The sequence below is a fragment of the Sycon ciliatum genome, chromosome 13, assembly GCF_964019385.1.
Source record: "Sycon ciliatum chromosome 13, ocSycCili1.1, whole genome shotgun sequence".
NCBI classification, from domain to species: domain Eukaryota; kingdom Metazoa; phylum Porifera; class Calcarea; order Leucosolenida; family Sycettidae; genus Sycon; species Sycon ciliatum.
Genome location: NC_088655.1, coordinates 19,491,741 through 19,504,710, shown reverse-complemented (window position 1 = coordinate 19,504,710; position 12,970 = coordinate 19,491,741). Strand labels below are relative to the sequence as shown.

At 45.1% G+C, this 12,970-nt stretch overlaps 1 protein-coding gene across 2 annotated transcripts in view; it reads left to right on the top strand.

The window, feature by feature from the left end:
- The first annotated feature begins 490 nt into the window (after positions 1 to 490).
- Positions 491 to 12,970, top strand: part of LOC135829879 (zinc finger protein Xfin-like) — a 15,830-nt gene continuing 3,350 nt past the window's right edge. The window contains exons 1-5 of one of the 2 annotated variants that reach the window (XM_065342261.1): positions 491 to 578; positions 1,851 to 1,926; positions 9,832 to 9,952; positions 11,541 to 11,617; positions 12,669 to 12,970. The exon at positions 12,669 to 12,970 is cut by the window's right edge and continues 3,350 nt beyond it. In XM_065342261.1, coding sequence (XP_065198333.1) covers positions 12,707 to 12,970 — 264 coding nt within the window. In that variant the 5' untranslated portion in view covers positions 491 to 578; positions 1,851 to 1,926; positions 9,832 to 9,952; positions 11,541 to 11,617; positions 12,669 to 12,706. Of the gene's footprint in view, positions 579 to 1,850; positions 1,927 to 6,509; positions 6,733 to 9,831; positions 9,953 to 11,540; positions 11,618 to 12,668 lie in introns of those variants that run through there. The other variant, XM_065342262.1, reaches the window with a different exon arrangement.

The window sequence follows — 12,970 nt, the reverse complement described above, 5'->3', positions numbered from 1 at the left end:
CGCCATAATAATAAAAAAAGAGACAGAATTGCGTAACCTTAAACGGATAATATTACCCGATGGAGCAGAAAGCATTACCCACAAGACCACTTGCTGCGATGAAAGGCGCTGTCCATAACGATAAAGGGTCGTCTACATGTAGTTTTGGCACTTTGTTCCTCCTTACTTTAACTTTGACGAAGCGGAATGAGTCATGGCACAAGCCTACCTTCCTTATTTGTTTTAAGGCTTCAACGAACCTCCCTTTTTCGTCCCAAATCTGCTAATAGCGCAACGGAAGTGCGTCACTGTTGGGGGGGGGGGTACCCCCGCTTGATCACATCAGGGCGATTCTAGCTAATATAGACGGCTACTGCCCGGGGACGCCCGTTGTGCGGCAATGCGTCTGCACGTGCGCACAACATGCGCAAATCACTCGTCGTACGCGTCGAGGATAAAAGGCCAGACCTCCCGTACGTTCTGGCAGAACCTTTAATTAATTATTTGAGCCGTTGGGGCGGTTGGTCGCGAGCTCGCAGGACAGGAAACTTGTCAGTGCAGCGATCGTTGATCAAGGTGCAGGTGCATGCGTGCAAAAGGTCAGTACCGTGTTCTTGTCGTCGTCGTATTATTACTATTTTTATTTATTTTACTAGGGTGTTTCCCACAGACGGTCGTCGTTTTCGTCGTTTTTGTCGTTGTTGTAGTAGTAGTAGTAGCAGTAGTAGTAGTAGTAGAATTTATTTTTTTACTTGGGAACTCCCAACAGGCGTTGCCTTTTTACTGGGAACCCTAGGAATGACTTGGTGCTTGTGACAAATGCAGAAAGGGGCTTAGCTTGACGACATCCAGGTGGAAGCATGTTCCATCTGTCTGCTGCCAAGCATTCAGGCCGTAACGAGACGTAGCTCTGGGTAGGTCCAGAGCGGCTGAAGCTTGACCGCGGGTAGCAGCATTTTGTGCTTGTTGTTGTTGTTGTTGTTGTTGTTGTTGTTGTTGTTGTTGCTGTTGTTTTGTATCTATTGTTATCGTTTTTTATACATCTGAGGAACTTTTAAGGAATTGTGTGTCACTCCCTAGTGAGGTGCTTTTATTTTTATTGTTGACCAGTGGTAGGCACCGGCGGATAATGCTAGCATAATGACTAGCATAATGACCCATGTGGGGAAGACCGGCACTGCCCTAGCATAAAGCCTCCAAATGTGACCTTGCCTGGCACAATCGATGTGTGAAACTAGCACTACGTCCAGATGAAAGTGTGTGCTGGATGCCACCGTTGCCAGAAGCGTGTTTGGCACTGTTTGCTGCGTTTACGGAGTTGTTCAAACTGCACTGACTTGTACTTGGAGCTAAATATAGCATTGTGCACACTTTTTGCAAATTTGATTTCCAAATTTGCAATGCTTGTCTTGAAGTTCAATGTCAATGTGTTATGTTTCCACCGTGTTTGCCCTGTGATACTGCCATATTCCGAGTGACTGCATAGGGAAGTCATTATTTCCCACCGCATGGATTGACATTTTTGTAGCACTGTCGGCACTGCTAGCATTATAACTAGCATAATCGCTCCAAATAACTAGCAGTGCTAGTAGCACAATTTCCTCATATAACTAGCATTATCCGCCGGTGCCTAACCAGTGGTTCAAGGGCTGTTGCTGGTTTTCTAATTTATGCTACTCTCGGGTTCAACAGACTTTAGTCGTTTTACTCGGGGTCAGTTTTTTTGAATATTACAACTTTATGGCATTGTTTTAACACGCAGTATTATGTGTTAATGAATCCTCTGCGGGTTCTCTTGAATCGAGGGCGTCTCAGTATGTGGTTAATGCTAATTTTTATATCTAACTGTTTTGCTTCACCCGGCTGGACAGGTCGAACGGGACCCGAGGGCTGTTTCTGAAACCATCAATTTGGTGATAACTGCCACAAGTCCTCGCGCACTCCAAGGTTGGTTGGTTGATTTGTTTGCTTGCTTATTAATTTTAGTTCAAAGTCTATGAACACACAGTAGCTCATGGCGGATAGTGTTCAAAACAATGGCAGGTTCTGCTCGGAAGGCAGTGAAATTGGCAGAACCACACAAACCGTATGGCAGGCACTTCCTTGAATTCTGCACCATTTCTTTTACCCATTAGGCGAAACATACATGAACCTTTACCAGACAAAACACCAAATTTTCCCATTGTTATGCAGGCATTATCCACCAATGGCTAACGCACAGGAATACTTCCCTTCTTAAATGGAAAAAAAACTACAGTAATGTGCAATGCTTACTTTAGCTCATACATGTACATGCACACCCTTCAAAGCGGTGAAACCCTTGATCGGCGACAAGCCTATGGGTCATCCTAATAAAGATATTATTATTATTATTATTTTTTTTTTTGCGGTTAGAGCATCGCTGGCTACAAGCGAGGGTCCCTGGTTCGAGTCCTGGTGGTGACAGTCAATTTTTCTTCGGACTTTTCCCGTTTGTCTCTTTCCCTCAAAATCAGTCATTATTATTATTATTATTATTATTATTATTATGTAGCTCTCTTGTCAGCATCTGCCACTATGTCGAGCATTGTCCGCCGAAGGCTACAAGTATGTTTAACACAACAGAGAAAAGGGAAGAAAACTAGAAAAGGGAAGAAAACTATTATGGCAAAAATACATGAACCGTCAGTGAGGAATCCCACCAGTCTGTTTTCATGCATTTTTTATGCATTCAAATAATAATAATAATATAATAATATCTGTATTAGGATGGCCCAGAGGCTTTATACATGTACAGTCACGGAGACCATTTTTGAAGGATTCTCCAGTACATATATTGGAGCGGACAGTATTGTATTGTATTCGTGGTACAATAATATCATGGTTTAAAATAAGACTATCCAAAGGCTGGCCGCCTACTAAGGGATTCACCGCATTTGCTGCTATACACATTGGTATGAGTGAAATGTCGTTCAGGATGAACTCATTGTGGAGCCGAATAGGAGGGGTGGGTTGGGGGTGTGAGTCTATGTGCCAGAGGGTTGTTTGCCGCTTGTTTGGCGCAGTTCCTCCTTTAAACCATGAATTGACAGTTGCGCATTAGCCACGATGAAATGCAGTTCCATAAGATGGTGGCCAAGCAAACAAGCTGCCCGGGATAATGCAGTGATTCAATACCGGTAATTGGCTTTTGTGGTAAGATTGTGCTGGGGGGGGGGGGGGGGGGTAGTCAATTCGGACTTCGGATTCTGCGTTTCCTAACTTTGTTGTTAGCTAGTAGTAGTTCTTGCAACGAAGCCTGGATACTATCCAACTCGTTCATGATGGCGGTAGAAAGGGAGGGTGCAAAGAGAACAGAGATAAGTTAACTTGGATAGTCAGCGTGAAGGAAACAGCAAGACTCAAGTCACATTCACGCTCCTTGGTTCTGCTTCATAGGTCCCAGGTGCCTGCGTCAATGTCACATTAACATTTTTTTAAATAATAATAATAATGTTACCCACAGGTTTGAGGGAGATGGCAACTAGAAAATCCTGCAGACAGAATTGTCTGGAACGACCAGGACTCGAAGCAGGGGCCCCCAGGGTTGATTGGGTTGCATTTCTGGCAACAACTAGTTTCTGATCGACAATTGCCAGCGGTTTGGGCTCGGTGACGGCAGCTTAAAGGGTTGGAGCCAGAAATTCCTTATGTTCGTTTCGTGGCAGGGGGTCAAAAGTCACTTGCGCTGCCATGACATGACCTCCACGTGAGCACAGAAAATCGTTGTGTCTATCTTCCTGAAAGCATAGCCCACTCGCAAAGCGTAATGTTTTGGTTGTATTGGCTATCAATAAGATGAGGTGTGCCGTCATTGCAACACGCACGAGTTCAAACAAAGTCCAATTGTAGCTGACCAGAACGTGTTCTCGTGACTTTTCGTCAGTGGTTATCGTCACTGAGGGATTTAGACAAAACCGAAGACTTGTATATCGATGTGATAAGAGGACTGATGTGATAAGAGCTAAAAAAAAATAATACCAAGCCCTGGCTAGGGGTGATACACGAACTAGGCAAATGATACAAGCAATACAAATTTCAGTACACCTATTGAGAGGGAAAAAGAAGTGACAATAATTATAATGAAATGCACGTGAGTTGCAATTATTTTATTGTTTGAACTTCCGTGTGTTTTGCATTATTGCAATGACGACACCACCTGATAGCCCTCGTTATACGTATTGTTGTCTTCTAAAGTCGACAGAGAAGGAGGACCGAAGGATAAACCCACGGGCGACAGAGTAAAAATAACGAAGAAGAGGCTAGGTATTGCAGTGACCGAGCCAGGTAGAGAAGAAAAAATGTCAAGTTGGCCAAAGCGATTTATGGGGAGAAGGGATGTTCCCGCTACTAGCTAATCTATGCATAATATTATAATAATATGTACATGCTCAATCTGCGGATAGCATGCTGTTTCGTTCTTTGTGAACTCATCAGCGCAGCACAGAAATACATGTATAATGGCGCTGCCGAGTCTAAAATCTCGAGGGCTTTCTTCAATGCTGATGGCTGGGCAATGAGTCTTACAGAGGGACAGAGAATTCCGGAACGAAGAAAAACTAAATTGAAACTTAAAAAAATTATCTATAGTTCCACACCACACGCACGGTCTAATCTTTGTAAGTGTAGTTTATATGGTTTATTCGAGCACAATGATAATGCATGTTCGCATTGTGCACCGTCCATGCAACTTAGCCACTTATACAGAATGCAATTATCGTGAAATCCCACACAATGTACATAAGAATGGTGCTGGAAGTAAACCTCGTTTCACCCGCTGTGTACCTAGCGGTAATCTTGGGTGGAAGGCAATTCCATAATTTGCCGATTTTATGTAAGAAAATGGAAGATGAAAACTGCGGAACTTGTAGCTCCTTGGTCCTTTTTCTTTCTTATGAGTTATTAGATACAGAATATATTATTATAATGGCTCTGCCGAGTCTAAAAATTCGAGGGCTTTCTTCAATGCTGATGGTTGGGAAATGAGTCTTACAGAGGGAGAGAGTGTTCCAGACCGAAGAACCACAAACTCCAATAGTGGCCCTGCCAGATGGACCCTGCCAAAACGGGATTTTGAGGTGATTGATTCGCTGCGCTGGACACACTAACGTCCTATTTCAGTCCCAAAGGAGACCCTTTAGGGTTTGAGGAGTAGACCAGTGGTACTTGTTGCTGCTGCTAACGGCACTGACTCCTTTTCGCCAGTAGTATTATGGTACAACGAGTACCTGAATACCGTTGGTCTAGTAGTGGCTGGGAAAGTGTAGATTCTATTTCGGATCCTAGTGTTTCTTTTCGGATTATCTTGATTCTGAGTTCACACGAGCCGGTTTATTTCGTTGAAGTTGAATTTCCTCGCTGCCTTATACTACCGATCCGTTTGAAGAAGACCTCTCTCTCTCTCTCTCTCTCTCTCTCTCTCTCTCTCTCTCTCTCTCTCTCTCTCTCTCTCTCTCTCTCTCTGCACGCAGTGAGTGGAAAGCCAGCAGAGTTTGCCTGTAATATTAATGATCTATGCACATTGCCTATCGTGGAGTGGACAGCCAGACGTGTTGGGTGCTGCATGCACTGACAGAGATGCGTACTATAATAATATTACTTATACATGTACCTGTGGAGCATTATGTCCGTTTCTACAGGCATTAGGGCTAGGCGGGGCACGCACGACGTACACACATCAACCAACCGTACATGCTCACTGCGCTGCTTTTCTAAAGTCAAACTTCAACCATTACAGTAGGGTTATAGGACATCTTACCACGTTGTTAGACTGCCTCGAATAGATGTGATCGTGAGGCAACAGGGCAAAGAAGGAGAGAATCATTCTCTTGTGTAGAGGCCTTGGTACCATTGAATCGTTCTCAGAAAGGCGCCCTGGCCTACTAAATAATAATATCCGTCGATTTGGTCTCCATGTCTGCTCACAAACATCAGATAAACGCGACGTGACCCTATGGAGACGTGTGTACTGAATGAAAGGAACAGGAGTAGCCGTGTAAGATGGCAACGTCTGTAGGGCCTTCCCTATCAAAATAATAAATTCTACTACTACTACTACTACTTTTTATGGATTCCCCAAAGGCAGGGGTCTCCGTTCATGGCTTTCTGGGAATATATCTGCAAAATTATAACATTATAGATTGAGAAGAGGAAGGGTTATAACAAATGCGTACCGTAGAAATCATCCATAACATTCGCTACTACTGCGCACAGCTCGCGCGTTACCAAAAAGGAGGCCCTAGAGGGACTCAACATGTGCTCAAGTATTCGTGTACGGTCGAAAAACCGCCTAGCGAGACCTTTTGGAAGCTTCACCCGGTGCCGTAGTGCGGGGTTCAAGCTACGATAATGGAAGCGATGGGCATGGCTCATGTCGGCCCCCTTTAAAGAACTCTCCGAAATGCCAAATACAGTCGTAGATGTGCCCTTGGTGCACGTCCGCCTTCATGTCTACATTCCTTAGTTGTCCTAATGCGGGAAGGAAATGATTACTTTTTGAAGGGAGGCCGGTAATCGTGTGCTCATTCACTCCTGGTGGTGGTCGCGGTGGTTCGTGGATTTGGGGTTAACCGCTTCTATTGGCGCTTGCCTGCACTGCTTCCAGCCTCGCTTTCTGACCACTCGACGTGCTTCGAGTGTACGACCGCGCCCCTCCGTCAACTGTCCACCCAGCCGCAGCTAGTTGCAATCAATAACAAGCTGGGTTTATCAGCCTCGACGGAGACAAGCAACCAAGTAAGGTAGTTAGCCATATGTTACTTTGACGTCGTCGACTCCAAAGTTCCAGTAGTACCTGTATCATTTTGATCGCATTTTTCCGACTTTCCTTTCTTTCGCTAACGCGTGATGTGTGTGTACATGCACCATGTCAAATTGCGTTGTATAATTATAGCCACAGCCAGAACACAATGCCGAATGTATTCCATGTATCCCCCGTGTATTTACGTGGTGGTACAATTGGTGCGTTTGCAATCCAGGAGTATGCTTCGAGATTGTGGTAGCAACTTCGACTATGATTTCATAGGAATGGTGGTGTTTGTCAAGTCGACGGGAAAGCGCGAGCTCCGGTGTGGGGAGCAAACATCTTTCCTGGATTATGCTAGTTTTATAGAATGGGGATTTAAATTGCAGAACAATTTGAATGTATCGAAAGCTGTATTTGTAATTAGACCTAATGCTCCTTGTCTTCGTTCTTCGACGTAATTTAGTCCTTCATGTGAGTTGAGTGAAATGAAATAGAAAATAAATATAATAATGTAAACAATCTGGCGAGTAGTGCGGCCCCTCCTTTTATGGTACTAAAACTGTAGGTGACGCCAGGAAAGAAAGGGTCCGTGATTCCTTGGAGCTGGGGTCGTGGCACGATGCGCCCTACAAAGGACTTCATCATGACCCATGTGCTGAGTCCACAAATGTGGCCCAAACTGTCGCCCCCCCCCCCCCCCGGCCCGGGGGAATCACCCAAGGGGGATCACCGAAGAAGATCTCTAGTTTGCTGGAATTATTATTTGAAACTCGGATGTTGAGCCATAACAGTGATGGAGAGTTACTCTTAACTCGTATCCATAATGTCTTTTTCCTTTCTGTAATTATTATTAATTTCAAATTTGGACTTCACGGAGAATTTCAAAGTTTTAAGGAAATTAGAGGCCACATGCCACGTACTGCTCTTTTCTCTCCGAAACTCAACACTTGCAAGCCATATATGAAAGAAAGAAAAAATCATCAGTCACACCACCGAGACTCGAACCAGGGACCTTGCTATTCGCGAGCAATGCTCTAACCAACTGAGCTACAGTATGACTCTTATCCACAGTGATGGTAAATCTATCCTTCTTCGATCAATTCATATCTGGCTTGCATCATGCTGGCAACTCACACCAATCAAGAGGGCCCTCGGCCATTCGCCAGTGGTGTGACTGATGATTTTTTCTTTCTTTCATATCTGGCTTGCAAGTGTCGAGTTTCGGAGAGAAAAGAGCAGTACGTGGCATGTGGCCTCTAATTTCCGTAATTATTATTATTATTATTAGAAAGGAAGAAAGGAAAAGGACATATGGACATATTATTATTATCAAATTTTTAATGACTTGAATGATTTATGATTACACTCGGCACTGACTTAGCCTACAGGGACTTTGTGACGGGATTTTGGGGAAATTGTGAGTGGATTGCCCACTCAAAGTAGTTCCTGCCAGAAAAAAACCATCTCACCATTTCCCACAAAGCTAGAGAGCGAAAAGAATGGGTACTTGAGGAAAGGGAAGGAAAGGCACGTGAATAGAAAAGGTCGACATGGAGGTAGAAATCATATACAGTCAACTTCGCTTATAACGACACTCGGCGGGGCATCAAAAAGGTGTCCTTATTCGCAAAGTGTCGTTATACCCGAAGTCTCATTATATATATTACAGTGGGATGGGACTTTCCTCTGGGTCTGGAAATTCTGTCGTTATTCGCGAATTGTCGTTATATCCGCAGTCGTTATTAGCGAAGTTGGCTGTAGTTGAGATATGGAGGATGAATCTGGACTTACCTGGCACCGTCTTGTGACGTATTGCGCTATTGACTGGACCAGTTTAGTGATGTGCTGTTGACCCAGTTTCCGCCTTAGTTCACGTGTGCATTATTTTTTCATTGCAATGCTCCTCTTTCTTCAACCCCTCCCACTGTATTCCTGACGATGGTTATTTATTCTTGACCGAACCGTTGAAATGATTTTCATGAAATGAATTAGTGAAATGTAGTGCAGTATGGGCAAGTGACGATCAAAATCCCATTCTACATACCATATGGCTGCACCTTTAAAGCGATGGAGGTATGTTCGATTCTAAGGCCCTTCTCAACTATAAAGCCATGGGCCTCATAAATGAAATGGTATTTGAAGTATGTTTTGTCAACATGAAAGCATAAGTACTATACTAACAAATTTAAAGCCCAGCAGGAACGGGGATGAACAAGTGGATTTAGGATGAAACTTCTGTGTGGACTTCGACTTTTATGGCATGGTGTAGTTGTGGGTGAGTCATTATGCATCTAAAATAGCTAGGAAAGAAGCGGTGTTGGTGTTTCAAATAGAAGGCCATGGCTTTAAAGGCGCTGACATACGGTCTAAAGCTCCGTGAAGTGTCCTGCATGATTTTAGTGTGTGATGTTCCAGATATGGAATGCTCCATTCTTCGAGTATGGTGTATGCTATGTACATATACGGACTTCTGCGTGACAAGAGCTTTCTTCGGGTGAAGGAAAGCTCTTTCTACGTTTTCAGGCAACCAGGAGTGCAGACGTAATTCTGCTCTTTCTTGGATGAATCTCTCTAGGAAAAAGAATAAACGAGGGCAATAAAGCAACGCAGCTCGATGTAGTCTCGAGGCATCATCATCATTATCATCATCATCTGCGTTGCCGAAAAATAATAACAGTAAAATAGAATAATAAAATAATAAACGGCATTATGCAGCTGTGGAAGCAGTAGATGCACAGTGTGACTGCCAGGCATCTCTGTCAGATGCCAACTGGCGAATCCCCATGCAGAGACACCCCCCCCCCCCTCCAGTCCACGAAACGATATTGAATCTCGAGTGCAAACCACCAAACGGCCCACGACCTTGAGAGACATGAGCAGGGTCTTGGGACGGGCCTGGGCATATGTATCTTTGGTAGAAGTTCGCATCCACCGAGCCATATCGACAGGAATCTCCAAGTTTCAACCTTTCCCGATGTTCGTAGATCTAATCAAGCTTCGGAGAATTTCGTAGGAGTGCATGCGGCTAAAACACGCTTGCCTAAAACTTGAAGTTACAAATTCTTTCCTTCTTTCTTGATTTCTTCCAGGTATCCGAAGCATTCAGTGCAGCCCTAGTTAGCAAAGCCAAGTGCTACCAGGTCGCAGCAACCAGGGAATTGCCACCTTGATTTACTCCTGGATCTATTTACGGACCCGTGGTAATCAATTGTAAGTCCAATATGCATTGCAATGCACTTGTCGTTGACAACAATCTTGAAAAGAACAAAAATGTATTCTGCTCCAACTTCCTTACATCCATCCATACACACATGCATGCCTAAACACACACACAAACACACACACACACACACACACACACATGCATACACACTACTCACACACACACATGCACACACTTGCACACACACTTGCACACACACACACACACACACACACACACACACACACACACACACACACACATGCACACAAAACACACACACACGCACGCACGCACACGCGCGCGCACGCACGCACGCACGCACACACGCACGCACGCACGCACGCACGCACGCACGCACGCACACACACACACACACACACATACACACACCTTTTGACCTTTGACCTTTTGACGCCCATCGCCGGAGGCGATGATAGCAATGCTATGGCAGAAGCCATAGCAACTTGTGCTGGGATTGCACCATTCAACAGCTTGCAAGGCTGAAGAATTGACCGTCACAATTCAGCCTGGTCTACACCATACAGCTATTTGAAGTGACTTTTTCTGGCCAGTGAATCCCTATTCATTTTTTGGACATTTCATTTATATAATATTTTCCCGCACACACCATCACACCACATACTCCGGCATGCACTGGCTGTTGGTAACCACCCAGGAGAATGAAAGAAAAGTCAGGAAGAGTCTGAGAAAGAGAAGAAAGACGTGTGTGACCATAATCGTCGGGAATCGAACCCGCAACCTATCGATTGGAAGCCGCTGCACATACCACTGCACCATATGGGACACACACACACACACACACACACACACATACACACACACACACACACACACACACACACATCAAAACACACGTGGACACCTTGTCTATAACTGATAGTCTACTTACTGCATAAGTGCGAAGTTTCGTTTGTAATTAACTTTCGCTATATTCTAGTGGTGTCCACCAGTAGTCGGGTACCCGTGCTACCCGTGAGGACCTCGGGTAGACGGGTATCGAATCGTACCCGAAAACCCGAAGTCGCAGATGACATGTAGAAAGAGTAGAGAGAGAGGTCTACAGTGCACGTGTGCAAATAATTCACGCACGTCTACCCAGTGTGTCAGGGAAGGGGCCGGTGTGCATTGTGGTCTTGCCATGGGAACATTACCCGATCGGGTACCCGTGCTACCCGTGGAAAACTACCCGGACCCGATACCCGAAGAAAATGCTACCCGACTCAGCCCTACTATATTCGTTAGGGGCACGAAATGACTATAGTTTGTACCAAACTAAAGTTTTTTTTCTGAACGTTCGGGGTCACAGACCTCGACCAAAACGAAATGACTATAGTTTGTACCAAACTAAAGTTTTTTTTCTGAACGTTCGGGGTCACAGACCTCGACCAAAAACGAATTTTAGTATGAAACGAACCTGCTGGCGGAGTGATCTAACGAAAGATTTCGTGTGAAAATTTGCACGTATACAGTACACGTTTTCACGCATTCAGTGGCACCTCAAAGGGTTAATATTTGGCGACAAGACGTTGAATGTTTTGATTTATTGCTTTATCGTTCTCCGTATGCATCCAGGTTCCCTTCTTTTCCTGGTCTCGAGTTTCGTCAGCGTGCAAACAACCAGATAGTTACCGTCTCTCTCAGCGCGTCTGGTATGTCCATAGATATTGCTTGGAGGATTTGTGTGTGTACATGTGTGCGTGTGTATGTGTGTGTGTACGTGTGTACGTGGGTGTGGGTGTGTGTGTGTCCATATGGTGCAGTGGTATGTGCAGTCAATTTCCAATCGAGAAGTTGCGCGTTCAATTCCCGACGATCATGGCTGCACACGCCTTTCTTCTCATTCTCATTCTCGTAGCTCTTCTTTCATTCTCCCGGGTGGTCACCAACAGCCAGTGCATGCCGGAGTATAAGCCGCAACCCCCAATTTTTTTGCCCATGAAACACAAAACCCTACCGGTATTCTATTCATCACGGTTAATTTCATATTCGGAGTATACGCCGCACCACTCTTTTCTGTGGGTGACTAATGAGAGACCAAAGTGCGGCTGATGCTCCGGAAAATATGCTGCATGTCCGTCAGATGAGTATTTTTGAACACGAAACTCGGAGGAACGAGAACGTTTTCGGTCTCTGTCCTTCTGCTCTGTGTACATTTTTGTTTGTTTGCAAGCAGGTCAGTTTGTGTGTGTCCGGCGTTGCAGATGTGTGTGTGTGTAAAAAAAATGGAAAATGAAAAATAGGGATTCACTGGCCAGAAAAAGTCACTTCAAACAGCTGTGTGGTGGATACCAGGCTAAAAATAGTGGCGGTCAATCCATCAGCCTTGCAAGCTGTTGAATGGTGTAATCCCAGCACAAGTTGCTATGTCTAACATAGCTGTTCGCTATCATCGCTTCTGCGATGGGCAGGTCTGAGGTGTGTGTGTGTGTGTGTGTGTGTGTGTGTGTGTGTGTGTATGTGTGTGTGTGTGTGTGTGTGTGTGTGTGTGTGTGTGTGTGTGTGTGTGTGTGTGTGTGTGTGTGTGTGTGTGTGTGTGTGTGTGTGTGTGTGTGTGTGTGTGTGTGTGTGTGTGTGTGTATTCGTACGCATGAGGGCGCGTGTCCAATGGTACTCGTCTATCACACTCTCAACTCTATTAACACGTAGATGGACTGTGTTTGCTGCTTTTGTGTCGTGTTCCCGTTTCGTCTTCCTCTGTAGGTAGTGTAGTGTGTGTCACCCAGTATCCCAGTTTAGTCATGTCTGTCACTGCAACCATGCATCCTCAGGCAGTAAACCGCTTCAACAACAACAACAACTCTCTTGTTGGTAGCAGCACTCCTGACTGTGACCTGCCATTGTCCAAGGAGAATGCTCTTCAGTGCCCACACTGCGGAATCAAACTGGCCAACCAGGCACGCTTGCTCAAGCACATGCAGCGTCACCGCGTACGCAGCGAAGTCAAGTGTCTGGAATGCAGCGCCGTGTTTGTGGACGACGACTGCCTGCGTGACCACATGCTC